This window comes from Equus przewalskii, chromosome 25 (genome assembly GCF_037783145.1).
Source record: "Equus przewalskii isolate Varuska chromosome 25, EquPr2, whole genome shotgun sequence".
NCBI lineage: Eukaryota > Metazoa > Chordata > Mammalia > Perissodactyla > Equidae > Equus > Equus przewalskii.
The window spans coordinates 25,524,105-25,551,959 of record NC_091855.1 but is presented as its reverse complement, the minus strand read 5'-3'; the positions used below and the strand labels follow the sequence as shown (position 1 = coordinate 25,551,959).

General features: G+C 40.4%; 1 protein-coding gene across 2 annotated transcripts in view; it reads left to right on the top strand.

The window, feature by feature from the left end:
* The window catches only part of STON2 (stonin 2), a 138,590-nt gene extending 117,978 nt beyond the window's left edge, over positions 1-20,612 (top strand). Inside the window, exons 5-7 of one of the 2 annotated variants that reach the window (XM_070594305.1) lie at positions 4,299-6,137; positions 11,608-11,810; positions 13,349-20,612. In XM_070594305.1, the coding sequence (XP_070450406.1) occupies positions 4,299-6,137; positions 11,608-11,810; positions 13,349-13,432 (2,126 nt within the window). In that variant the 3' untranslated portion in view covers positions 13,433-20,612. The remainder of the gene's footprint in view (positions 1-4,298; positions 6,138-11,607; positions 11,811-13,348) is intronic. The other variant, XM_070594307.1, reaches the window with a different exon arrangement.
* The last annotated feature ends 7,243 nt before the right edge of the window (positions 20,613-27,855 follow it).

Below are 27,855 nucleotides of genomic sequence, written 5' to 3'. Positions count from 1 at the left end.
ATAAAGATATGTTGACCTTTTATTATTTCTTTATTTTGTAAGCAGTATAGCATTTTTTAAAGAAAGAATACAGATTTAAAAGTTTTAAAATCCCCTCTTATCCCACATGAGACATATGTTTTCACATTAAAACATTATGAAACATATTCCAAAGCTTAATACATATGTACTTTATATCACGAAAATGTATCATTCTAGTAGTAATAATAGCAGCTAACATCTACTGACATTTATTATTTGCCAGGTGCAATTCTACTAACATCTATATTAGATTTTCCCAACAACCCTGTCAGGTAGGATTTAATATTTTCCTGATTTCATAGATAGGAAAACTGAGATGTAGAGAAATTAAACAAGTTGCCCAAAGTCACATAGCTAATAAGTTGCAGATACAGAATTGAAGCCCAGGCAATGTGACTCCAGATTGTAGGCTCCTGTTATTATTTACTCAACAGTGTATATCACGATCAGCTTCCATGTGGATAAGCATGCATCAATAGCATGGTCTTGATGGTGCATGGGATTCCATTTTAAAGGTATAACAATTGCTATAACCAATCTTCCATTATTGGGCATTTAGATTGTTTCCAATTTTTCTGTGATACAAACATTGCTCTGATAAACATACCACTGTATACATCATTGCATGCCTGTGTTGTTCTTTCCTTAGAATAAACTCCTGTAAGTAAAATTCTTGGATCATGTTTTTGAGTGTAAATTTTCAAATTTCTCTCCAGAAAGATGTTTTTTAACATTTCCATCAGAGTGTAAATTTCCCCATATCACCAATAATTATTATTATTATTTCTAAATGTTTGTCTCTCTGACACAGGGAGAATTGTATTTATTGTTTTAAAAGCTTAAACTCTTTTTTCCAAATAGTTATTAGACGTTTATGTTTCTTCATTAGTGAATCATCTGTTTGCATCTTATTTTGTGTGTGTGTGTGAGTATATCCATTCTTATTAAGGATACACTGTCTTTACATGTTAAGGACATCAAGTTTTTGTCATATATGATGCAAATATTTTCCCCCAGAAATTTTACGTACAGATAAGTTGTTTTTCACATGTGAAAGAACCAAAGGACATCCTTTAATAAAAAGAGGATCAGGAAATACATGACCTAACCTTTGTAAAAACAATTGAAGATGTCTTTCAGTCAATGATAAATGAAGTACAATTAAGAGCTCACAAATAGGAAAGTCAATGTTAATAAGTGATAAGTTTTAAAAGTAGTATTTGGCAGTCCATGAGCTCACCTCAGGAAATGCTTTATTTTCATGTGAACTGTGGACCGCTTTTGCTTTTCATCTGTAAAAGTATCCTTATTAAGATTTTTTTCTTTATAAATGATTTTCTAGAGAAACAAGAAGTTTGACCTATACCCCACTAATGTCCCAAAGGATGGATTTTTTAAAAACAGGTTGTAATCAAGGGAGACCCCATGATTACAGCCTGTTTTGAAAATCTCTTTTCTGCTGAAGGAGAGAGAATTTTGTAAAAAAAGTCTTCTGGTACTTTTTAATGGCTATCAAAGAGATTACAGAACCTGTAGAAATTAATTTAATTTCCCTCCAAATTTAAAGACACTTCATTTAAATTGTGTTGTAAGTCTAATGCTTCAAAACTGTCTAGGACTTGGTGTGATTTTAAATAACTTGGTTAAAAAGGAATTTATTGTAAGAAAACGATGTTCAGTGGAAACAAAGGCCTTTTTTTCATTTACTTTTTGGCTTTGGAGAGGAAAATGAGAAATGCTATTTTGGGGACAAGATTCCCAACAGAAGGGAATCCTTTGGCGGCAGGAATAAACAGCTTTGGCAGAAAGCCACCCTCCGAAGGAAAAGGGGTTGGGCATGTTTTAAACCAGGGAGTGGTAATGAGCTCTGAGGCAAAAAGGATATTCCTTATACAGGGGTGGGTCAGAACCAGACTCTTTGGGTGGAAACACTACATTACACAAGCTCCATAGAGGGACTTCATTCGAATTGATGCATTTTGGATACAGCCGTTTCCCAGTTTTCTAGGGAGGATCTGTTACCGTTCCAAGGAAGTGATTATATTTTACTCAGAGCCACATTGTTCCCTTTAGCCTTTATTATAATGATACTAGTAGTAATAAATAAAATATAAATCCCAAAATCTAGGGTTTTCTCCTGACCCTTTTCCCTTCATTTTCCAGAAAATAAATCGCTTATGCATCTACAAAAATAGGTTAATGATTAATTTGAAGAAGGGTGTTGTCTTTAATTTTAAAGTGCTTTGAAATCCTTTTGTGGTGCTGTATATAGAGAAAATACTTTTTGCTCATTCTATTTCTGGGGTGAGTGTGGATATGTACACATGCTCATGTACTTAGCCTGCATTTTCAAACTGACATTTTCAGGAGAGGGAATCACTATTTGTTTGAATACCTATATTTGGAAAGATGGATGACAAGCCAGCCATCCCATCCACTTGTAATTACATTTGCAATTGTGTGTGACGTTGCTGATTTGGTGTAGTTGGATAGGATATTCACGAAGGTTTAGCAAGATGGTCAGAGGGGCCGGCCCTGTGGCCGAGTGGTTAAGTTCGCCTGCTCCTCTGCGGCGGCCCAGGGTTTCGCTGGTTCGGATCCTGGCGTGGACATGGCACCACTCATCAGGCCACGCTGTGGTGGCGTCCCATGTGCCACAACTAGAAGGCCCACAACTAAAATATACAACTATGTACTGGGGGGATTTGGGGAGAAAAAAGCAGAAAAAAAAAAGCAGAAGAAGAAGATTGGCAACAGTTGTTAGCTCAGGTGCCAATCTTTAAAAAAGATGGTCAGAAAACTCAACTATTTGAGTATCTGTTTCTCTTTGATTCCAAATTACTGTCATTAGAAACAGTGGGTGGAATGGTGGCAGAGATGGCCAAACACAATCCTCCAGGGACAGAGAGAATAGAAGCTGGTCCAAAGCAAAGTTTCTTTTCTCACTCATTCAGTCAACAAACCTTTAATGAGTATTTACTATATGCCAGATACTGATTTGTTTTCTGTGCTGTACCTTCATCAGAATCCACTCCTCGTTGCTAAAGGTTTAATTTTCCCCTTCCTTCCTACAACCCCAGCAGACACCCAGGGTCTTTATGCTACTGAAAAGATTTGGATCTTTGCCACATTGAAACTCAAGTCCTCTGTCTCTTTCCTTGAAGGTCCTGCTGGGGTGGAGTTTTATTAGTAATAACCTCTTTTTTTTTTTTTACTATAAAATAAATAAACCCCAAGATGGAAAAGTATTTTAGAGAACAAAGAAAAGATTATATCGTGAGCATTTTCTCATGTTACTACATACTTGTAAACGTTTGACTGGCTGAGTATTATTCCATTGTGTGGCTCAATTTCTTAACATTCACCCAAAACTTGATTCACAATTTGGATTTATTTCCTTAGGGTAAAGTTACCAAGTTATTGTTTATGAACATTGGTAAGACCCTTACTACAAATTGCCAAATCACTTTCAGAGAATTTGTAGCAACTTACAGACCCATTAAGGGTCTATTAACTGTTCATATGATGGCATCCTTACCCTCATTAAATATGAAAAACTTTTAAGATCTTCACTGAATTTTTCTTCTTTAATTTGCATTTTTATTACTAGTGAGCTTAGATTAGTGAGATTTCACATGCTTATTAGACATTTTTAGTTTCTGTTTCCTGAGTTGTCTGAATATGTCCTTTGCCTGTATTTCTATTGGAGTTTTCATGTTTTTCTTATTCACTTGTATGAACTTATTTCATATTAAAGATGTTAACATTTTGTCTTTAATATTTATTGATCACATTTGCATAAAAGGCTCTCCAATTACATTATTTGCAATCATATCATCACTTAGAGCAGATAACTTGTTTTGTTTAATGAGATCAGCTTTCTATCATTTTATGTAGGAGGTAGTTTTCAATGTTTAAAAATTAATAATACATACTTTAGAGCTAAGTAAAGAAAATATCTATTCCAGAAACTTCTATAAAATAAAGGGAGAATGTATAAGAGTTAAATTGTAAAGGACTTTGGTCCTACCAGTGCTTCTGTATTGACAGACCCATTTGTATTCTTACTGCATTTAAAGTATGGCCCCTCTGATGTGCTTATTACAAAATTATGAGAACTATGCCCAGACTAAGCACTTAAGATAGGTAATGAGGTGCTTTGGAATTTACTGGATTCCAGATAAAATTTTAGTCATCCCTCATTCCCATACTTCAGTCTCCCATACCTCTAGAGACCCTGCACAGCAGCCCCTCATGTGTTCTCCTTTTCCTTTTAGACAATTCTTCCTCACTCCAGGAAGATGAAGAGGTAGAGATGGAGGCCATCAACTGGGAGGCCAGCAGTCCAGCCATGAACGGACACCCTGCCACTCCAGTGACCTCTGCTCGTTTCCCCAGCTGGGTCACATTTGATGACAATGAAGTCAGCTGCCCTTTGCCACCAATCGCCTCTCCTCTGAAGCCGAGTACACCACCCATTGCATCTGTGACCCCAGATGCACCTTATAATTCAACTGGGTCATTTAAGAAGAGGGAACGTCCCAAGAGCACTCTGATGAACCTCTCCAAAGTTCAGAAGCTGGACATTTCCTCCTTAAACCACCCGCCTTCCAGAAGCGAGGCTCCACCTTGGAGGGCAACTAATCCTTTTCTCAATGAGACTCTACAGGATGTGCAGCCCTCACCTATCAACCCTTTCAGCGCTTTCTTTGAAGAGCAGGAGAGGCGCTCCCAAAACAGTTCCATTTCCGGTACCACAGGCAAAAGCCAAAGAGATTCCCTCGTTGTTGTCTACCAGGATGCCATCAGTTTTGATGATTCAAGCAAAAACCAGTCACACTCTGATGCCGTTGAAAAACTCAAAAAACTCCAAATTGATGATCCTGATCGCTTAGGCAATGCAACACTACCTGATGATGACCCAATAGCCTGGATTGAGCTAGATGACCACCTGCCTGGTTCAGCACTGTCCCAGCCCAGAGATGGATGGCCAATGATGCTGAGGATCCCTGAGAAGAAAAACATCATGTCCTCCAGGCACTGGGGACCCATATACATCAAACTGACAGACAGTGGTTACCTGCAGCTGTATTATGAGCAAGGCCTAGAAAAACCATTCCGCGAGTTCAAGCTGGAGATCTGCCATGAGATTTCAGAACCCCGGCTCCAAAACTATGATGAGAATGGCAGGATCCACAGCTTGCGGATAGACCGTGTCACGTACAAGGAGAAGAAGAAATACCAGCCTAAACCTGCTGTGGCCCACATAGCAGAGAGGGAACAAGTGATTAAGCTGGGCACCACCAATTACGATGACTTCCTGAGTTTCATCCGTGCAGTTCAGGACCATCTCATGGATCTGCCAGTGTTGTCAATGGACTTGAGCACAGTTGGCTTGAACTACCTTGAAGAGGAGATTACAGTGGATGTCAGAGATGAATTCTCTGCCATTGTGAGCAAAGGAGACAATCAGATTCTCCAGCACCATGTCTTGACACGGATCCACATTCTGAGTTTCCTCTCTGGGCTTGCTGAGTGCCGCTTGGGCCTCAATGATGTCCTTGTCAAAGGGAATGAAATAGTTTCCCGGCAAGACATCATGCCTACCACCACCGCAAAGTGGATCAAGCTCCATGAGTGCCATTTTCATAGGTGTGTGGATGAGGATGTATTCAACAGCTCACGGATTATTCTGTTCAACCCTTTGGACGCATGCCGATTCGAGCTAATGCGGTTCAGGACAGTGTTTGCTGAGAAGACCTTGCCTTTCACACTCAGGACGGCAGCAAGCATCAATGGGGCAGAGGTGGAGGTGCAGAGCTGGCTTAGGATGTCAACCGGCTTCTCCTCTAACCGTGACCCTCTCACTCAGGTTCCCTGTGAGAATGTGATGGTTCGTTATCCTGTGCCCAGTGAGTGGGTGAAAAACTTCCGCAGGGAAAGTGTCCTAGGGGAAAAGTCCTTGAAAGCCAAAGTGAACCGGGGGGCAAGTTTTGGCTCAACTAGTGTATCTGGCTCTGAGCCTGTCATGAGAGTAACTCTGGGAACTGCCAAGTATGAGCATGCCTTCAACTCCATTGTGTGGAGGATAAACCGACTGCCTGACAAAAACTCAGGTAGGTAGAGGTTTCTCATCTGTGAAAACCACCACATGGTTGTGAGAGAGCTGGGGTCAAAGCGCCACATTCTATTCCCCTGTGAACTGCTGGGTTTGGTTGTATGTGTGGAATGGTGATGGAGGGGGAGTGGGACCAGAAAAGCAAAAACATTTGAGCAAGGTAAGTAACAAACATGAACGACGCAGTTCACTCCATCTTTTTACGCTCTTAGTATCACAATTCTTCCATAGAACTATGCATTCTTCTCGGCTGAGCTGCTAAGCAGATTTCCAGGGCAGCTTATGAATTTGTATTCTTTTCTGACTCATTAAAGTATTATCAGTGCTGCTGGAAGTTATGCATTTCCAGTTCCTAGAAGGCTTCTGTGTCCTGAAGGGAGAGCTTTCCAACTGTGCCCTGAGTATAGGTAGGAGGACCAGTTTATGGCCAGTCACGGGACCGGTACAGGCTAGGAGTTAGATTTATGATTTCAGCTACCCTCTGCAAGGCCTGTCAGTCATAACAGCTCAAGCTCGAGCTGGGATCTGGAGACAGGGAGGAGGAGAAGTGGCTTCCAATCAGACTGAATATCTAGTCAGGGTATGAAGGTCTAAAAGCCTTGAAATTCTATCAGACAAAAAGTAGAGGAAGGAATGTTCGATTTAAACAAAGAAAGCAAGCTTACTGGCTCTAACCGGCCTGCTCACAACTCTCAGGGGTGTTTTGCACTTGAGTGAGCCCAGAAGGCAATGATTTTCCTTATGGATCCAGTGAGATTTAGTATGAAATGACAAAACTAGGGAGTAATCAAACCAGTTCTAATAGCCTTATTTCTTAGAATAAGTCTGGGTGACCCCAGTGGCAGGCAATGAGCGCATGATCCTGTGATGCTTTAAACCACTTCTCGTTTATAATAAACTTGGCCCATCTGTTAACAAAAGTGAATATCCTAGCCGAGCAAAAAGAATAAGGTTTGGAAAAACTCTTGACTGGAATGTCTTTCTCTTCTGCAGCTATTCTTCTTTCCATTCTTACTATTAAATCCTAATGTATTCAGAGCCTTGATTTCCTGTTCTGAGTGTGGAGTGGCTGTGTTGTCATACCCTGAGTGTAGCATGATGTGATGGCAAGAGGCAATGCGATCTGGTCAACTCCCTAGGCATTCCAGGCAGTGGACACGCACCAGGGCGTTCTGTATCAGACACTGGGTGTAGCCATGCAAACTGAAGAGACAATTGGACCTCTGTGTTTGAGGCTGGATTTGCCACCCCCTATTTCTAAACTGACAGAATTTTTAAAACAAAGTCTTCCTCTCTGTGCTTGCTTATTCATTTCCCCTGAAATCAGCACTGTATTCTCCTGGTGTTGGAGCTGTGATTTCTACCTCGGCCATGGGGCCCATCTGAACTGACGGAGGAAGAGAGAAACCCTGAATTCTCGTTTGGCACAGAAGCCCTTGGAAAGAGACCCAAGGCGATAGGGAGAAAATTACTGTTTAACCTGCTAGAGACTTGACATCAGAGAAGACAAGGCCTCAGGCTTATGTTTACTGGAATTTTTTAGCTCGTCAGTGTTGTAAGCATGGATTCAGATAACTTCATTATGGAATTATTGGATTTTCAAGCTGGAAGGGACCTTGGGGATAACAGTCAAACCTCTTCATTCTACAGATGAGAAAATTAAGGACTGGGAGTGACATGACTCATCTGAAGTCACAAAGCTACCTCCAGGGGTCTTTTCACAATCCCACAGCTGCCCCTTAGTGGATGACACCAAATAGACACAGCATGAAATAATTTCCACTGTGAGAACAGAGATTTGCGGTTTTCTCAGTGTGTACACACATATCTCATTTGTTTCAAAGTTCTTTCTGTCAAATATTTAGAAGTACTGTATGAGGGGTTTTGGGTTATAAGCAGCAAAGACTGACTGGCTACTGTAAGCAAAAAAAGAAAAGAAAGAGGAAGTTGTTGGAAGGATACAGGTAGCTCAGAATGGAGGGAAAGATTGAACAAGCAGGCTTCGGAAAGGAGAGCTCGTGATAGCAGGGGCTGTGGATGTCTCTGCTGCAGCCACTGGGGCCAATCATCACAAGCCATTTTCTGTCCTTGTGCCACTTGGCTCAAGAGTCAAGGGGAGGAGAGCGCATTTTGACTGACATGACCACCAAGATGCCATGCAGTGCTGGGGAACATTATTTACCAAAGGGAAAAAAAAGATTGTTGCCACAAGAAGAGGGAATGGATGCAGGACAGGGAAAAAATAGGCCTTCAGCAAACACTTCCTTTAATGCTTCGCGGCAGGGTAGTGTTCAGTAGGCTCAAGGCCAAGGAAATGCAGCTTATATATTACATATGTATTTCCAGACCACTGGGACCTTATTTGTGAAAGATGTTTGAAATACAAGACGGCGTAAGGCTATTTGGGAATGCTTCTCACTTAAACGTCCCCCCTCAATTGCTGCTTTTGCTGCATGGTTATATATTTTTAGAAGTGAAACCTCTAAGAAGTGCTTCTTATACCACTTCTGACTGGTGGTATATTTCTGTATCAGTTCAGGAAATTGATAGCACCCTTTCCTGGAAACTTGAGGTATACAGGCCCTGAATTCTTGTCAGACTGCAAGTTCTTACCATTGCTGGTGTTCACTGTGCTCAGCTCCTGCCCTCCCCATCCAGTGCTCCATCCATTGAAACCACACAACTGACGATGATCTGTTAGTAATCGTCCCTTTTCTGAGCTCTTCTCTGTTGGTCTTCAGACAGCCTTGGGAAGGTAGGTGCCTTTTATAGGTTATTTTTCATAATTCTCACACCTCCATTTACGGTGAAGGAAGCCTGAATCTTGGCATATCTGTTCCCACCTGCAGTGGCCCTGCATCCCTGGCCCCCAGCAGGCAGGGCAGTCAGACTGCAGGCAGCATGGGCCCTCAGGTCAGCACCCTGGCTTTGCCAGCATCCCAAGCCTGCAGCCACAGCAGGCTCATCCCAATCCCAACCACCAAACGGCTAACAAGCTGCCATTGGATTCCAATATGGCTCCCACCAGCAAGGCCCAGCTCAGCCCTGTGTATGTGCAGCCCCCTCTATCTGCGCTCTCTCAGGACCCCTACTGCTCTAATCCCAAGAGTTTTTCTTAATCCTGGAAGGCACCAGAACAATTCCTGCTGCTTTCCCAGATCATCTGCCAACAAACAAAACATTCTGTCCTGCATAGGTAACTTTCCTGGAATTCCAGTTCTCTTTAGACCAGGTAGAGAGAAAACAATCCCAGGATGACCTCCCTTTAATGGAAAAGAGAAATCTGAATTTTCATGTTAAATTTTCTCAACTTCATCAAGAAAGATGACATAATGCGTGGGCTCATTAGTTCATGACCATGCATTAAACTATACTAGCTTTCAGAATTGCACCTCCCTATCCGTCCACCAGCCCTACACATCCATTAGCTGATGCTAGGAATCAGGAAGGAATGTTGCTTTCATCGAGTTTGCTGTGAATATGCTTTGTGGGGTGAGAGGAGGAAATCGGTTTTGCGGAAAGTAATGATTTCTCAATATTCCAACAATATAAATAATTGTAATTAGATAAAACCGTTGCTCAAGTTGCTATTAAATTAAATTAAGAAACTCTTCTATATACTTTGTAGTGCTCTAAACCTGTAACAATATATTGAGAGGAGTTTAGGACATAATTGGGAGTCATTAGAGCAAAGTTTTATTCCCAGTGTTAACAATTTAATGGGTGTGTGTGGCCTCAGGCTATTTACTTAAACCTCTCAGGGCATCTTTTTTCCTCATCTGTAAAATAGCATTATTAATACCTAGCTCATTAAGAATGAAATTAGATAATGCTTTTAAGTGTTTAGCACAGTCTCTGGCCTGTAATAAATCCTCAATAAATGATAGCTCTATAATTACCTCTGTGGTACACAATTTTAAAAAATTGAATGGATTCTTTTTCAAATAATGTGCTTTTTACTATTACATGTATCTTCTTTAAATTCCTTTCCTAAAATCCAGTGCAAATTTTTCAATTAATTTCCCAAAGTATTACTCTTTAAAAATAACCATTGTGCAAGAGAACAAAACAAATACTTCACTCTGTAATGTTTTCCTTGGAGAGCGGGTGTGTATGTCCTCACTCTCTGAGATTAAAAAGTCCTGCCCAGACCAAGAAAGAAAATTGGAACTGTTTATTTGGGAGAACTCAGATAACTAAGGGCTGTTGCAGTTACATAATGAAGTGAAAGCCGTGTCACATCGTTTATCCATAGCAAGTTGCTACATGGAGGTTCTTCAGCTTACACTGCTCTTACACAGCTTTCCTCTGCACTCCTGTCACCCTGCGAACCTGGTCTTGAGGTTTGGGGATCATGAGGTTGTGACTCAGACAAAGTGGTTAGCAACACTTTGGAGTCAGACTGCTGTGTTCAGTTCTTAGCTCTGCCAGTTTCTAGCTATGACCTTGGGCATTCACTTTACCTCCTGATGCCTTGGTTTCCTCATCTGTAGAATGGGATAATTATGACCTCACGGCATTGTTATGAAGATGCGGTGGGAGAATCTGTGTAAAGCTTTAACACAGTACCTGGCACAGAGTGCTCCACAGCCGTTTCCTGCTCCCTCTGACTGATGACGATGACACTGTTTCAATGGTTATAATCACAGAACTAATTCTTTTCCCTCAAATATCTAATAACAATCCTCAAATGAAAATTAGACCTTAAGTTTGCCATCCAAGTACAGTAAGACTAACGTAGACTTATGGAATTAAAGAGCAGGAAGGGACGGTGCCCGGCATTGGTACGCTACCCTTTCCCACCACCCGCTCCCCCACTCTCCACTTCGAAGATGAGGAATTGAGGCCTGGAGAGAACAAAGAACCTGGGTATGGGGTCTCTGCCACTTAGCAGGAGAGCTGGAAGTCAAACCCAGGGGTCCTGTTAGGCTGTTCTCTCCAGTGTACCATATGCTTCCCAAAGACACATGTGCTGTTTATAAGGGCTTTGTCATTTCTATATGCCATTCACCCACAAAAACTGCCCAAAGCATTTTTTTTTTAAATATGAAATGCTATTAAGAAAATTTAGTTCATCTTTCAAAGGAAATCGATGATTTTGCTGCAGGTGGCTGTAACTGATGTTTTATTAGGTACTCAGATCTGATCCCTTTCATTCCTCTCGGCCAGTGTACAGTCCCTGTTTCTTAGTATTTGTGCTGTGTTCACATATCACTCTGACCTAAGTGGGCAGGGTGACCTCGATTTCTCAGACCCTGGGTTTTATTGCTAGGATACCAGGCTACTGTAACCAGAGAGTCTTATATCAAAGGGTCTGGGGCACACGCAGTGATTTCTGCTGAGGCTAATCCTTTGCGCAGCGCTGGACTTCTGCAAGACTGCCGGGCCTCCCTTGTTATTGAGGTGGCTCTTCTTCCACTTCTTCCCCAAAGAACCTGATCTCTAGATTCTTTGTCTTTCTTTTATAGCTTCTGGTCATCCACACTGTTTCTTCTGCCACCTTGAACTTGGCTCTGACCGGGAAGTGCCTTCCAGATTTGCCAATCACGTGAATGTCGAGTTCAGCATGCCCACAACTTCTGCCTCCAAAGCTGCTGTACGATCCATCTCCGTGGAAGACAAGACCGATGTCAGGAAGTGGGTTAATTATTCCGCACACTACAGCTACAAGGTAGCCTCCGGCGGCATCTGTCTAATGCTACCCGGTCCATTTGCTCACCCTTCTCCCCTCCCCCGCTCATTCCTTGTGGCAGCACTGGCCACGGGTGCAAGGTGTTCTCTTACCACCTTAGGGGGAGGTTCAGCCTGCAGAGCTGTGCGTGAGTCTCCTCTGATTTAAATGAATAATCTCTCTAGAGGGCGAGAGAAAGGTTGGGGAAAAAATAAAGAGGCAGAGAAAAGAATATAATGTCTTTTGGTCATAAACGACGACAAGAGAGTCCTGGGGTAAAGGGATTACTGTTACTCATTCACAGTATAATTTATGTTACAGAGTAGTGAACTTGGAGGTGGAGGGGAGTGTCAGGAAAGTGCTAACACAAAGGTATTTCAGCTACGGGAGTCGAAGTGGATCTGAGTAAAGTTAGGACACAGATGACCTGGTCGCTGGGTTGTAATAGGACACAAGTCAAAAGCCAGACAAGCTTCTGTAATGGTAATGGGTCCAGGGCTGCGGAAGGAGGAAGAATTCTGACTTTATGTGATTATATCCTAAGGAGTTAGAAATTCAATAGGAGGAGATTAAATGCCAAAGATGGAAAATGGGGTTATTGAAGAAGGATTTTGCAAAGTGGTTTAATAATTTTCTATTCATAATAATATCCTTAGATTTACATGGTTATTAATTGTTCCTTAAATGTTTCCTTAGTTGTGGGATCTAAAACATTTAACTACCAAAAAGAACAAATACTCCATCTTGTGGCCAGAAAAGAAATAGCACTTTCCTCAAACATGACCCTAGTCAGTTGTTCTGTCTTGAATTGTATCCCTCATCATAAATATCCAAAGTGGTGTTAAGAGGATCTTTAATTATTAAACTCCCTAACTCGAAGGATTCTCGGCCTATCTTATCAAAGGCTTCAGTTGAAGTGTGTCACTTTCAAGGCAAGATTAATTTATTAATCCATTTATAATTACAGCTGCAGTATTTTGTAGAAGATATGGGTAGAATGGTAAGCAGTATAATACTTGTCAATTTGGAGACCTTTAAAGAGATAAAGTAATGGAGAGTATAAACAGCCAATTGCAAAGGAATTCATTCATTTGATAAATTCTGTGATTGCCTGCTGTATGCCTGCATTACTGGCATACAGGAGTGAACAAGGGCCTGCCCCTGTCCTGTGGAGCCTGTGGTATAGTGGTTCTGGGCATGTGTACAAGGTACAGTGGGACTATGCACAATGCACAGGGGAGCACGTAACTCTACCTAATGAGTCAAGAATAGCTTCACAGATGTGCTGACCTGTGAGCAACTGTGCAAGGCAAAGAATGGGAATTTTCCAGGTAGACTGTGAGGGGAAGGGAATTCCAGACCAAGCAAGAAGCATGTGCAAAGAGACATTAATAATATACACAGGGCCAGTAGCTCCAGTGTGCCTAAAATATTAGCAAAAATTACAGGGAATCTCAAAGAACCTAGAGGTTTATTTATTTGTTGGAATGTTTTTTCTCTTCTGTCTGATATTTCTCTCCAACTTCTATTCTTGGCAGGTGGAAATTGAGCAAAAAAAGAGTTTGAAGCCAGACTTTGAAGGAGATGAAATGGAAAATCCCAACGAGTGTGGGGTCCAGTGACGAAGCCCTACTGCAGGGGGCCCTGACCCCAGAATCGTGAGAGGATGTCTTTCTGAACAGCGGAAGCTCACGTCAGTGCCTACCATGGCTACTCCGTGTTGGGAGCAGTGTGTTAGGCCTTCCTGTTTGTAGTTCCCTGTATTTTAACAGGAAACCCTGAGGTGGTTGCTTTGGAGGCACTCCGATCATGCCCGAAGCACCTGGTTCACCTGACTTTTGGAGCTCATTGGATAATTAAGCCTTCTCTGCACTCTGCTTATCTGACAGCACTTGCCTGTGGTTTGTTGTGACCGTCAGAGTCAGGAAAAGAACCTCCCACATGAGTGTTGGCACAATTTCCTGCTGATGTTATCTGTCACTTACATGATTTTCTGGAAAACACAGTCTTGAGAAGTTAATTAAGTAAGAATCCATCTCTGCCACTCCTTCTAGAGAAGGTACAGAGTTCCTCTTTGGGTCCACTAGGCCTTTTGTAGGTGTCTCCATTCTTTAAACATTAACACTATGCAACAGAAGTTTTCAACTTCTTCCGGTTCTAGATTGTTTTGATTGAAACACTTTTTCCGTCTCTCTAAGGTTTCAGCCTCAGGGTTCGCCACCCTGAACCACAATAGACAAGGGAAAAAAGGCACAGTAGGATACTTTGGATTCTGCATTAGCCCCACTGTATGCAAAGGGTGACTGTTGAAGGGAAAGCAAAGTTGAGCTTATTTTTCTTCATTCTGGGAAAAGGGACCTTAACTGTGAGATTATATTCAATTCAGGAGACAGCTTCAGTCTTAGTGAATTCCCAAATTCACACTGAAAAATATTGGCCATTTCTGATTCATGAAACAAACTGATTATATATATATATATATTATACCTCAGGCATTTGCCAGGGGCATTTGGAAGCTCTTTTTATACCTCCTAGTCAATAGACAGTTGCATGTCTCTCTAACTTAAACTTTACAAGAAATATAAGCTGAAAAGATCATTTTAAAAGCTGTTCCAAAACTAAACTTGTATGAGCTTTTCCCCAAAATTCAGAGTTTGGTAATCATAGTTTTATAATAGATCTAAAAGACAGATGATTCTGGGGTAGGGATGGGAGAAAGCCATATTTTTCTAATATTGGGAACACTGACTCCTGATACCAGGGGTCTGGGACACTCAACCTTCTTTCCCTTCATCGTTCCTGCTCACATTCTGTACCTCTGCTTCTTATTTGTACTTTGGTGTTTTTTGCTTTTTTTCTTTTTTTTACGATACAAGGAGCTACATTGGCTGTTCCAAAGGGGATACCTGCTCAGCAATTTAAAGGCAGCTTCTATTTGCCTTTCTATTTCTCCCATGAAGAACAGACTAAGGGGACAGAAAGCAAGCTTATCAGATTTATAAATTACACACAAACAGACAGTATATCCAGTCTGTTGACTGGCAGATTCAGGATTAGTTTATTCAATGAATAATCATTGAATTCTAACCATATACTGACTCTAGGATATAGAAATCATTACAATTTTTTGAAATACCTGAACATAAGACTGAAACTAAAAGGATGAAATTGCATAGGCATTAATGGGAAACTCTATATTCCCAATTTCTTAAATGCAACCCTCTATGTACAGAGTGAGATACCTGTGTGTGTGTTTGTGGATGTATGTGTTTAGGTGTGTGTGTTGATGGGAAGGGGGTTGGAAAGTCCTGGTTTCACAGCAGTTCATGTGGAAATGTTTTGTTAGGGAAATACGAGTTCGATTTTGAATCAGGAGTCTATTGTGGCTATTCACAAGGCTAATGCATTCAACCTGTGCTAATAGAAGTCCAGGGAGCCCTGCATGCTGCATTGGTCAGTCCACATCTGGATGGAGGATTAGCCTCAACTTTGGGTACCATGTTTTAAGAGAGACATTAATAAATTGTATCCAGAGGCAGGTGGCCAGGATCGTGAAGGATCTCATTATATAAGGAACAGGAGAATAGTTCCCCTGAAGAACAGAAGGTATAGCTGGAAAGGGAGTGTAAAAAAGGAGGGAATGATACAATAGCTTCCTTGGAATTTCTGTTGAGCTATAAAAAGGGAGAAGAATTAGACTTATTCTATGTAGCTTCAAAGGGCAAAAATAGGAACAAAGAGGAACCTTATAGATGACACGTGTTTGCTTCAATATAAGAAAGAATTTTCTGGTAAGAGTTGTTCTAAAGAGGAATAGACTCAAGTAGTAAAATTTTCTTTTACTGTAAATGCCCAAAGGTTCAAATAACCATCCATCCCAGATGCTATGAAAGGGACTCTGACATTGAATTTGGACTGGATGACTACTAAGATTCCCTTCTACATGTAGGTTTAGTCTCAATAGTAATAGGACTTTCTAACTTTAGTTGTTTTTTTCTTTGCTAAGTGGTTTCTCATGCTCTTTGAAATTCAGTGGGCTCCCCCAGAGGACTTTGTCAAGTGAGGAAGGCATAGCTCTTCCTCTGTTGCACTGAAGGCACATGAGATTCCTCATGGAAACATCAAATGGGTTGAAGAGTTGGCAAGGGGAAAGTTATTCTGGCACTTTCCTTACCCAAGGTTAGCACCTGCGCACTCTCTCAAGATCTCTGCCCCACCTGCTAGCACCACATGTGTGTTGCTTGTTGGGCTTCCCCTGCCCCTTCATTAATGTTCATTGCCTTCATGCTTTCAGCTGGACATTTTGTTGTTGCTGTTATAAACCAAGGGCTTGGAAAATCCCTTCCATGCTATCTATGTTCAGCAAGCAAATTATTATTAATGCTTTTCTTTTGTTTTTTTGAGGAAGATTAACCCTGAGCTAACATCTGCCACCAATCCTCCTCTTTTTGCTGAGGAAGACTGGCCCTGAGCTAACATCCATGCCCATCTTCCTCTACTTTATATGTGGGATACCTGCCACAGCATGGCTTGACAAGTGGTGCGTAGGTCCACACCTGGGATCCAAACTGGCAAACCCTGGGCCGCCAAAGCAGAATGTGCGAACTTAACCACTGCACCACTGGGTGTGCCCAAATTATTATTAATTCTAAAAAACCTACCACCTCTATTTCATCAAATTTGTTTTCTTTCTACTGTTTTTGGAAAACTGATTATGGGTAGCATCTCGGAGTTTGGGGAATTATAATACTGTGTATTTTTAGACTTAGTGTTTTGCTAATAGCCTACATAGAAAACACATTTGGGCAAATTACCTTTTTAATGTGCAGATTCTAAGTTTGTCACCTTGGACCTGGATTTTGTATGTGTGCGGTCACGAATAACCCTTGTCTGTGTTATCAATAATGTGAAAATATGTAAGTGAATTCATTTTACCAATACATAGTATTACTATTAGAACATAAATTAGATGTCACATGATATCAAGAGCTGTGCTTTCTTTTGAGTCTAGCGGCTTGCTTTGTGACTTTCTAGTAAAAGAGGATAAGAAATGTACTCATTATCGTATGTCAAACAAGAGATATCAGGTACTTTGTGGGGGACCATTAACCAGCCCCCCCTTGCCACTCTTGTAAACATAGTACTAGTTATCCCTTATCAAAATTTTGCATTTCACTTATATTAAATGTTGTCTGGACAGTTTTTTTTTTTTTCTATTTGGCTCTTTTTCTCTTCTCTACCTTCCTGCATTATTGGCAGGGCTCAAAACCCTTGAGAACATTTTTTATGTGAAATATTTCTTGTTTGAAATGAGAATAATTTCTGTTCAAATCCAGTAGGTGCGGGTAGGAGTTGATTTTCCTAGAAATTCACATTCTCAAGAAAAGTGATCCATAAAGGCAAGGAATCTATGTTATTCTTTGTTTCCAGTACCTGGCACAAAGCTTGGAATAGAATAGGTTTCAGTCACCTTATCCTTGTTGATAGGACAAACATATATTAATGAAATAAAGGGAAATTATTAGGTATTCAATAAATGGCTGCTGAAGGAATACTGAACCTGAGACTCTAAGACTATTTAACCCTTACTTATCATCGAATACTTACATAAAAGCAAGCAAGTATGCTTTTATTTTCTGGAAGACTGAAATAATTTTTCTTTCCTTTTATTCCCGCCTCCACTGTCAACTAATGATAGCTGTCAGCCCTTACACGCTTAATGTGCAGGTGAATTTAAACTACAATGTACTTTATACGTATTGAAGAACATTTTTGTGCCCAAAGATTCAGGAGCACAGATGCTGTCATAGTCAAGATGATTCATCCAGTTTTGTTCCCACAAGTCAGACAGACCTGTGAGCCTGAGCCTTGCCCATTTGAATGGCCAGCAGGAGAAGAAAGCATTGCTAGAGCACACGGCCATCCTGCTGTGCTGGGTCTTTGTTTTCCTGAACATTAACCACTGACCAAGGTTACTGTGTATTTATTTTGTCACCATAGTAAGATGGAGGTCTGAGATAGTAAGGCTGAAACTCGTGAAGTGAAATCACGGTTTCAGAGCTCCTTTAAGTCCATAATAAGTTTAGTGGTGGGAAAGCAGAGAATTATCTGAAATATTTTCTTAAAAGCCTTGCGAATATTAAATTGATTTGAGTAGGAAGCCCTGCTATCTAGCCTACTTTTAGAAATTCTCCCAGTTGGGAATGGTAACTTTAACTCTTCTGTGAATGATGATGGTAAGTTAATTCTAGCATATCAAGAATTTAGGTCATGTTAAGAATGCAGTTTAACAGGAAATTCAAACAGAACTAACAAAAAAATTAAATCCACAACAAATATCATCCAATAAATGCGTCTCTCTGACAGTTCACTACCAAGCCTCCCCCACACCACGACAGCTCTTTATATAAAATTAGTTATGGCATTCTCACCAAGTTCTAGAGACGTTTTCTAAGCATTACCAATGTCCAAGTGCCAATTCCCTACAAATCACCATTTCTTAATTATGCTTTTTGTAAATGAAACTTGCTCTGGGTATTGTGACTCATATTTATGTTTTTAAGGAATTAAAAGAAAACAAGATGTATAAGGCAGTCATAAATGTAGAAAATACGTGTGTGTATCAGTAGTGTTTTCCTATGTATCAACTAAAGCAGGAATACAGAATTTTTGCATTTCTTCTAGTGTGCCTTAGCAAATCTGACTGAGGGTCCTAGCCTCTGTTTTTGTTTTAAGAATTGGAAAAAAAAAAAATCTTTGGACTTGCAATTCCAGGCCTGTAAAAGGCAGAAACAATATATAGTAATGTGTTTGGTAGTGCCTGGGGAGAGGCAAATAATAATTGTGTGTAATGAAAAGCTGGAAAAGAACGGACTCCAAAGATAGAATTTCAATATGAAAAGATAAAGTATAGCGAGATGACAAATACAGCACTGGCCGGCAAACCTCAAAATACTTGAACTAGAGGCCATCCCTTACAAGTGAGGAGCTTTAGGAAAAAGAAAAGATTGCATAGCAGGGATAAACAACAGAATTAATTCAATTCAACAAATATTTATCAAGCGTCCACTCTGGTCAAGGTGCTGTGTTAGCTGCCAGCTTCCCTAAAGGGAGCTAAGGCCAAACACAAGGACACTGAGGACTGCTGATGTAAAGTCATTGGTGGGAGTGCCCTTTATCAAGGGAAAGTTGGGGTTTCTATGAATCTTTAAAGGACAGGGTCATGGAGACAATCACCATGTTGAGTGACTTGCTCTTTTCTCAATTGGGCTTCAGTGACCTCAGCTAAAGAAGTGAGGAAGCTGAACTAATTGTTTCTCAGATCCTTTCCAACTCCAGTTTTATGGGATATTTTACAAAATATCCTTTGGTGCCACTGTCAGTGATACTTCCTGTCAATAGGACTCTCATATAGTTTTAAGAACCAAGAAATTTAAAATTTGAATACTGGAAAAATCAGCTGGCCCATCTTTTTCCTTTTCATGTCTCTCATCTGCCCAGACAACAGACACACAGAAAACCCTGCAATCCTCTATTGTGTAGTTGCCTTCAAAACGTAGATAAAGATGGAGGATCAGAAGAGTGGTGAAGACCAGTTGGAACACTGCTCTGGAAGTCCCGCTGGCATCACCAGCACAACAGTGATGTGAGTGTGGAGAGGAACAGGCACATCTCCGAAGTGGATGTTAGCATTTGGGTACTACTTCAAGCGGAAGTAGGTCTAACCCGCCAAGGTACTGAGGGGTCACATTAGGATGATCAGTGATTTATAGATGTGTGCTTTTATACAAAAGACTGTAGAAATTGAGAGAGGAAAAAATATTCAGTAAATATTCTGAGGCTATAATTCAGTTATGGCAAAATGAGATGAGAGAAAGGGTCAGTCCTTCTTATCCTGTCTCTTAGTAACATGAAAATGTAGTTAAAAAATTTTTTTTAACATGTACAAGCTACAAAATAGCATCTCTTTTGTGGTATGTGTTAGTATGATTATAGTTTCTTGCACTTGAAGTTGGTCAAATGTACTTGCTCGATTCCAACTGGACAGAGCAAGGAATTCCAGCATCCTCTTCCTGTTCAGTCCTATGCTCTGCCTCAGATCAAATCCTCAATGCTAGTTGTGGACGCCATCTAGCCACACTGTGACTGAAGCCTTAAGAGCCATTGTCTTGCCTCCATATGCTTCAGGATCAGCGACCCACCTGGTATCCAATGAGAGCAGTTCTGGGAAAGCAGATGTGCAGTGAGATCCTGAAGCAACCTATTGGACCAAAGGGTGTAAAGGTTTTGAAGTATGGGGGTGACAGAAGGGAAGAATATGAACTCCTCCGACTCTAAGCCCCTAAGCCAGCATTCATTTAACCTTTGTGTCTGCCTGCCAACAGAACCTGGAGAAAACTTTACCGTATTCAAGAAATTAAACAGAATCAGTTTTTTAGGCAAAGAGTGATAAAAGAACACTCCTCTTCACCCTCCATTTTTGTAATGTCCGTAGTGAATTTCAATGTGTCAGCATGGAGGGACCCAAGATCCAGTGAATGATTCAGTTGATCCAAGGCCTGTATTTTCCTTCATTCATCATCCATCCTCATTTGATGTAACTTCTTGTACTATTGTGGTTAATGTTATGTAAAACTAGTTTACTTTAAAAAAGATAATAATATGTGCCTATGTAATAAAGTCTACACACTGGCTAACTCTGTAGAGGCGAGGTTTTGTTTTTAACTATTCTGCTGATTATCATCTGTAATCCCCTTTTTTGAGCTATGAAAATGAGCTATTAATAAAAATTTGTAAACAAAATCTGTCACTATGCAAGATTTAATGAGGTGTCAGGCATATTGAAAATGTTTATTATTAAGAAGGCCCATCACCCAATTAATATGGTTAGTGATCATATGGTGACAAGTTAACAAGTAACCTGTTTTAATTATCCTAGTTAAGTTTATCATGTATATAGTCAATTCAAGATGTATTTATTGCATTCCTATTTTGTGTCCAATTCTGTGAGAAAACAAAAATGATACAATCCTTAAAGTTTTCTTGGTGCTAAGTACATACACATACATAGTGAGAAATATAAAAGAGCACATAATCGAAAACATTTGCATTGTGTTCCTGGCATATTGTCAGTGCTCAACAAATAAATGTTCAATCGATTGATGAATCCAAACGACTAATGTCAACATAAAGTCAGACGGGAAAGAAGTCAATATGGACCAGAATACTTACGAAGTTTTCACCGGAAAGATGGCTTTTAAGTGAGACCTGGAGGTGGGGGTAAAATTTAACTCAGTGGCAAGAGGAAGAGAGTTATAGAGTTGGGAAGAAGCAGGTGTAAAAGTAGTACTTTGGGTTAAAAGGAGAAAGCCTGACCTGGGCGAAGGGTTCACGCACATCAAGAGATAAGACTGAGAGGCCAAGCTGTGGTAGAGCTTGTATCTGGCCAACCTAGTCCATCTAGTAAATGCTATGAAGCCATTTCAGAATCTTGCCAATAAAGCATTATTCTAGAAAGACTAATCTCTCTACAGTGTGCTGGGTATTTTGGACTAGGAGAAAAATTAAAGGCAAGGAAAATAATTTAAAGGTTTTTTGGGGTAAACAAGGCAAGAAAAAAACACCTTTATGTTTTGTTTAGTTCAAATAGACCATGGACATCTTATTGCAAAATTCATCTTATTGCAAAATATTTATCTACAAGAGGAGAACTCAGACCAGTGCAGTGGCCCTCTGCCATCAAGAGAACTTTGTCCTCAACAGAACACAAAGAATTTTATAGCCTAGTCAGTACAAAATTAACTGATACCTGTACACAAAAGGGTTAAGAGCCAAATAAGAGCATGGAATTTTCTTAAGTTGGAGATTGTGAAGAACATCTACTCCTTCCCATTATTCTTTCATTCCTATCTGCTCAGAGTCCTCTTGAACAAGTTTTGAGACCTATTGTCTAGGTCCCACATTGTCACAAGGTTTTACCCTTCTAAGATTCCCCTTTCCTTTAATATCCGAGTGGAATAACTACTTAAGTAACTGAAGCCAAGCATGCTCCCTAATGTTTCTCAGGGTTTAGGGAAGGGAGAGTTGAGAATGAGAGGAAAAAAAGATGAGAATTTAAGTGTCCTCAGTGTCATTTGTCAGCTCTTATTCCAAACTCTTCCCAGCTCCCCCTTGATCACCTCCAACTATGTCCTCTTTATTCCCCCATGATGGGCAGCCTTCTGTATTCCCCAGACATCATAATATGAGCTAACATCTGATGAAACCACTTGTACTGAGTATTTCAGATGCATTATCTTATTTAATGAAGGCAGCCCCCTCTCTCCATTCTGCAAGGCATTAATAATTCAAACCTGGTGGTGAAACTGATGTTTACCAAAGGTTAGCAATCAACTGTGAGTATAACACAAAAGGGGAAAGAACTTAAAACTGAATATCAGACATCCCTGCTCCTAAAGTTCATTGCCCATACCACACAGAAGGAATCCTTATTAAACATCTTTCTCCCTTAGCTCTAGCCTGAATAAATGGAGCCAACTCTTCAAGTCCCCAAACTACTGTCTCTCTGACTGCCAAGGGAAAAACTCTTCTTAAAATCACATCTTAAGTGAAGATTAAGTTCTAAAATCAATACTCTTGAAAATCACTTAAATTGCCCATAAAATAAAGTAAACTAAGTCTTCTTTAATGAAAGTTGCTCCATGACTCAATTAATTTTTCAATTTCTTCATTGAGGACACTTACAGAGTCATCACCACCCAAAATCCTAGCCACTACAACAATGTGTTTCAGTTCATGGTGAATGTGGGGAAGTCATTAAAATGAGTCACCCAATCATTCCCTGAGTTTCACCAACATGAACTGACTGTTTTGGGCTTGACAGCATCCCTTATCTGCCTCACAGACCCACTTAGTGAAATGGCAGACCAAATAACTTGAATGGAAATATAATGAGTCTCCACTCTACTTCACTTTATTATGCAAAGCAATTTTTAGGTCCACGCTATCACATCCTGTCGCGGACCCATTAAAGTATCTTTCCAAACCAAAGGAGGTCTATCTTAGACCTCCAAAACGAACTTACGTAAACTCACAATTTTCCTTTAGAGGTCTCAAAAGTTACAGATAATATTTTCAAGAGGAGTTAAAGTCAAAACACTTGTACTTTCCTCCCCACAATACAGTCTAGGTCAACAGAAGGGAACAGGATAAAATCTATTCTCCACCTGTTAAGAGCAAACCCCAGGGTCATGACATTTTTTCTCTTCACTGGGCTCCTCCTCTCCCTCTTGCTCTCCTCCCTTCTCTTCCCCTCTCTTTTCACTAACAGACATAAAGTCCTGAGAGCCTAGACTAACCTGATAGCGGTGGCAGAGGAAGGGACGTATCTCAGAGACTGAAAGTCTCCAGTTATTTCTTCCCACATTGAGTTCCTTTTGAACTAAACCCCTATTGCACATCTCATCTGCTGCCTTAACACTTGTGTGCTGCCTTTTAATATTTTACATTTATTAGGTTTATCCTCCTCATTAAAAAGCAATAGTTGACTAAGAGAATTGGCTTTCTCAGTATCTGGCAAAAGTACACAAAAAGCAATATGAATCAGCAAGCATAAATCAATGTGCAATTGAATGCAACTGAAATTCACTCTATATTCTAGTAAAACTTTCTTGCGATCCCTTGAAGTCCATCCCTCTTCTACCTCTGAGTCTCTGCAGTCTGGAAAGTTCTCTCTACTATTGCTTTTTTTTCTCTTTGCAACTCAGAGGTTATTGCTGTCAGGAATGCTGCAAGAATGTTTAATTCTCCTGATTTGCCAGGCAGTACAAAATTTATCCCTCTTTACTCTCTTAATACACCTCTAATAAGGGAATGACAATTGCAATGAAGAAGAAAGGCTCAGTGCAAAGAGGAGGATATAAGCATTTGGTGACCAGACTGAATGGTGGGGCAAGGGAGAAAGAATCAACAATTTAGGAATACTGAACCTGGCTATGTTTATCCTTCAAGCCTGCAGGTAGCCTATCAGAAACCCAATGTTTTAAAAAAAAACCTTGCTATTGCTTTTGCTATCAAAATACCAAATAACAAGCTGCATATCAATGTATTCTCTCCCAAGATTTTAAAATTATGAATTTAAAGAGTACCCAAGACATCAGTTTAGTAAGACTCAGTTGGGAAAAGCTTACAAGAAAGTCTAGGGGCCAGCCCAGTGACGTACTGGTTAAGTTTGCGTTTTCTGCTTCAGCGGCCCAGGGTTCGTGGGTTCAGATCCCAGGCATGGACCTAGCATCACTCGTCCAGCCACAGTGTGGCAGCATCCCACATAAAATAGAGGAAGATTGGCACAGATGTCAGCTCAGCGACAATCTTCCTCCCAAAAAGAAAAAAGAAAGTCTGTGATTTGTTGAGAAAGACATATAAAAGAAATAAACTGCATAACCAAAGAAAAAATAAGAGCAAAACACTGTGACACCCCACAAAGGTGAGCACTCACTTCTAAATGGATGAATAGACCTGGTTTCTACTCGTGGTCTGAGCTCTTTTAACAAAAATTCCAATGGTGGGATTCCTACTTGCAGGTCGGCAACACTTCTGTTGGGGGAACATTCTCTGTGGCAAGGCAGCATGATCAAGTGGGGACAGGGACTTTGCAGCCAATGTGCTCCTGATTTCTAAAACCCAGAACTAAGTTCTTTGTGCTCTAAGACTTTCTCTTTATAAACCGTTTGGTGCTTCAGTAATGGCAAAGCTAATTCAGCTTCCCAACCCTGTGCTGTCTTTGGAATTCCACCTCCAAGCAGAGAGAAGTAGATCTAGCAGTAACTGAGGTATCCAAAATCCTCTAGACCTTGGCAGTAATATTTTCAAGTATTTGAAAATATTTCTGATTAGAAGTTTTTTTTTCTTTTTTTGAGGAAGATTAGCCCTGAGCTAACTACTGCCAATCCTCCTCTTTTCACTGAGGAAGACTGGCCCTGAGCTAACATCCATGCCCATCCTGCTCTACTCCATACGTGGGCCGCCTACCACAGCATGGCTTTTCTAAGTGGTGCCATGTCCGCACCCGGGATCCGAACCGGCACACCCCGGGCCACCAAGAAGCAGAACACGTGAACTTAACCACTGTGCCACCAGGCCAGCCCCTGATTAGAAGTATTTTTAATGTGCCCTGAGAGATGTGGAGACAGTACCTCCGAAAGTTGGCCCCTTTGAACAGTAAGCATCATCATCCTCCTCCAGTAATTTGTTGACCCTCTTTCTACCCAGTCTCTCTTCTTAACACATTTTATCTCTACTAATTAAAAATAAGACACGTAATACATATTTCACACTATAAAACCACTTATCAAATAAATTTCATGTGCTTAACATTTAATTTATAAATTCCTTTGCTAGCTCAATGTGCTTCCTTCTACATTAACCCACAGTAACATCAATGCCTAGCATTCTGCTATGTGCTTTTATATGTATATGCATTACTTCATTTAATCCTCACAACAACTCTATAAAGAAGATATTATTACCGTCCTCATTTTACAGGTGAGAAAACCAAGGCACAAAGAGGTCATTTAGCTTGCTCAAGATTCATAAAGCTGATAAGTGGTGGAACATGTCTGACTCCAGAGTCCAAGCTCTTATCTATGCTACTCTGCCACCTACAGGAATGTTGTGAGTGAGTCAACTCACTTCCAGGTGACAGCAATGACTAACAAATCTTCAAAATACTCTACTTCAGGAATAATTGCTAATAAATATAGTAGTCATTGAAGAAATGTTCTGAAGCGCCCACTCAGTGTTCTATTAGGATCAAAGGATACAGAGGTAAGTGAGACATGGTCCAGCCATCCAGAAATACCTAGTTCAGAAGATGGTTTTCATAGCAAATGCACCATCAGAGGCAAGGGCAGCACATGGGATACCTTCATTTGAATTACGATAGGGCACCATGCTTTCTGGGCTGATAAAGCCCCACGTCAAAACTAGAAAATATTGCAGGTAGATCAAGCCCTGGATTTCGCCTCCATCTTCTCGGAAGAGTCCCTTTATGCAGTGTAAAAACTACACAGTAGTATGTGGCATCCTCAGTCCTATAGTTGGTACCTGAATTATGAATTTATGGAGATCTGTTCTCTAAAGAGAGACATGCAAATAGCTGAAGCCTGGAATTTACAAGAACATAAATCCATATATAAGGAAATATAGGAGTAGTAACTGAATGTTTCAATATTTCATTTTAATCTCAGTATCAGTAAAAGTAGGAAAAGAAGTGAGCCTGGCAGGAAACAACAAAGAGGAATAAGAGATTTGAAGGGAAAAAAAGAGGAGCAATAAATGCGAAAACAAAACCAATGAAAAGGGGATGGTTGAAAGACCTACAGAGAACGCACACATCCTTAATCTTGAAACTTTAAGAAAAGGTGATAGGTATACTTTAAACAAGGACAAGCAGAAATGTTCCAAAGAATGGCTTTGAAAGGCTGTGCCACATTTACACATGCTATGTGGCAATGTAGTTGCAACAAGAAATATTTCACACGCGCTCACTCAAAAAGTTCTGTTTGTCATGAGTCTACAGAATATTCTTGTCCACTGCCTGATATTATCATCATCAAGAAAAACCATAAACATTTAGAGAAGTCTTAAGATTAGTAAAATAATTGGTTTTAGCTATTAAGTACATTAAAACTTTAAAATATTGTCACTCTTGCCCTCCAAAAGAATTATACATAAGATAGTGTATAATGCAAGGTATATACAAGTGCTAAGTAAGTGGTGCTGAAATGATGGATTTTAGAAAGCCAAGGAGGAAAACAAACGAGCTACTACAATCAGGGGGAAGATTTGGAGATGGGATGTGTTTTGAGCCAGCTCTTGAAGGAAAGGGCACCACTTCAAAAGACAAAGTAGGGCGTGTTAAGCAGTGCAAGTTCACTCAAACCAAGCAGGGGGGATCAATATCATGTAAGTAAAGTAGGTAGAATTAAATGTAAATGATGGACTGATTGATTGATTGATTGATTTTTTGGTGAGGAAGATTGGCCTTGAGCTAACATCTGTTGCCAATCTTCCTCTTTTTTTTTCTCCCCAAAACCCCAGTACATAGTTGTATATCCTAGTTATAAGTGCTTCTAGTTCTTCTCTTTGGGATGCCACCACAGCATGGCTTAATGAGCGATGTGCAGGGCTGCGCCCAGGATCCAAACAGGTGAACCTCGGGCTGCCGAAGCAGATGAACTTAACCACTACACCATCAGGCCAGCCCCTAAATTAGACACTGCAATCAATATATCTATTTGATGAGGATAGTAGAAATAATAAAAATGGCTAACTATGACAGACTGTATTTTCCAAAAATGAATGCAATGAATAGCAATAGCAGTCCCACATGTTCCAGAAACTTCCAACCCCCATCAAATGGTAGAGTCTATTTCTGCACCTGTTGAGTCTGGGGCTCATGACTACTTAACCAATAGAGCACAGGAGAAGTGATGCTATATAACTTCCAAAGCTAGGTCAAAAAATGATACAGCTCTGCCTGCTTCTCTCCTAGATCACTCACCCTTGGACCCTGGCTACCATGTTGTGAGGGAGCCTAGGCCACTTGGAGAGACCACATGTAGGTGTTCCAGTTAACAGTCCCAGGATATCTCTGTTGACAGCCATAATCAATCAAGACACATGAGCGCATGAAGATTCAGATGATTCCAGCCCTCAGACTTGGAGTCTTCCAGTTGAGGCACCAGATGTCACAGAGAAGGGACAAGCCATCCTCACCGTACTGTGTCCAAATTCTTAATCCTCATACTCCATGAGCATAATAAATGATTGTTTCAGGCTAATAAGTTTTGAGGTAATTTGTTATATAGCCATAGTAACTGGAACACTAACATTGAGTCATTACTAGGTGCCATGTACTGTGTTTGATCTTATATTTTATATCAGTCAGCTATTTCTGTGTAACAAACCACCCCAAACTTCAGTGGCTTAAAATAGTATTTTTTTTATTATTATAGCTCACACATCTGTGAGTCTATTGAGGATA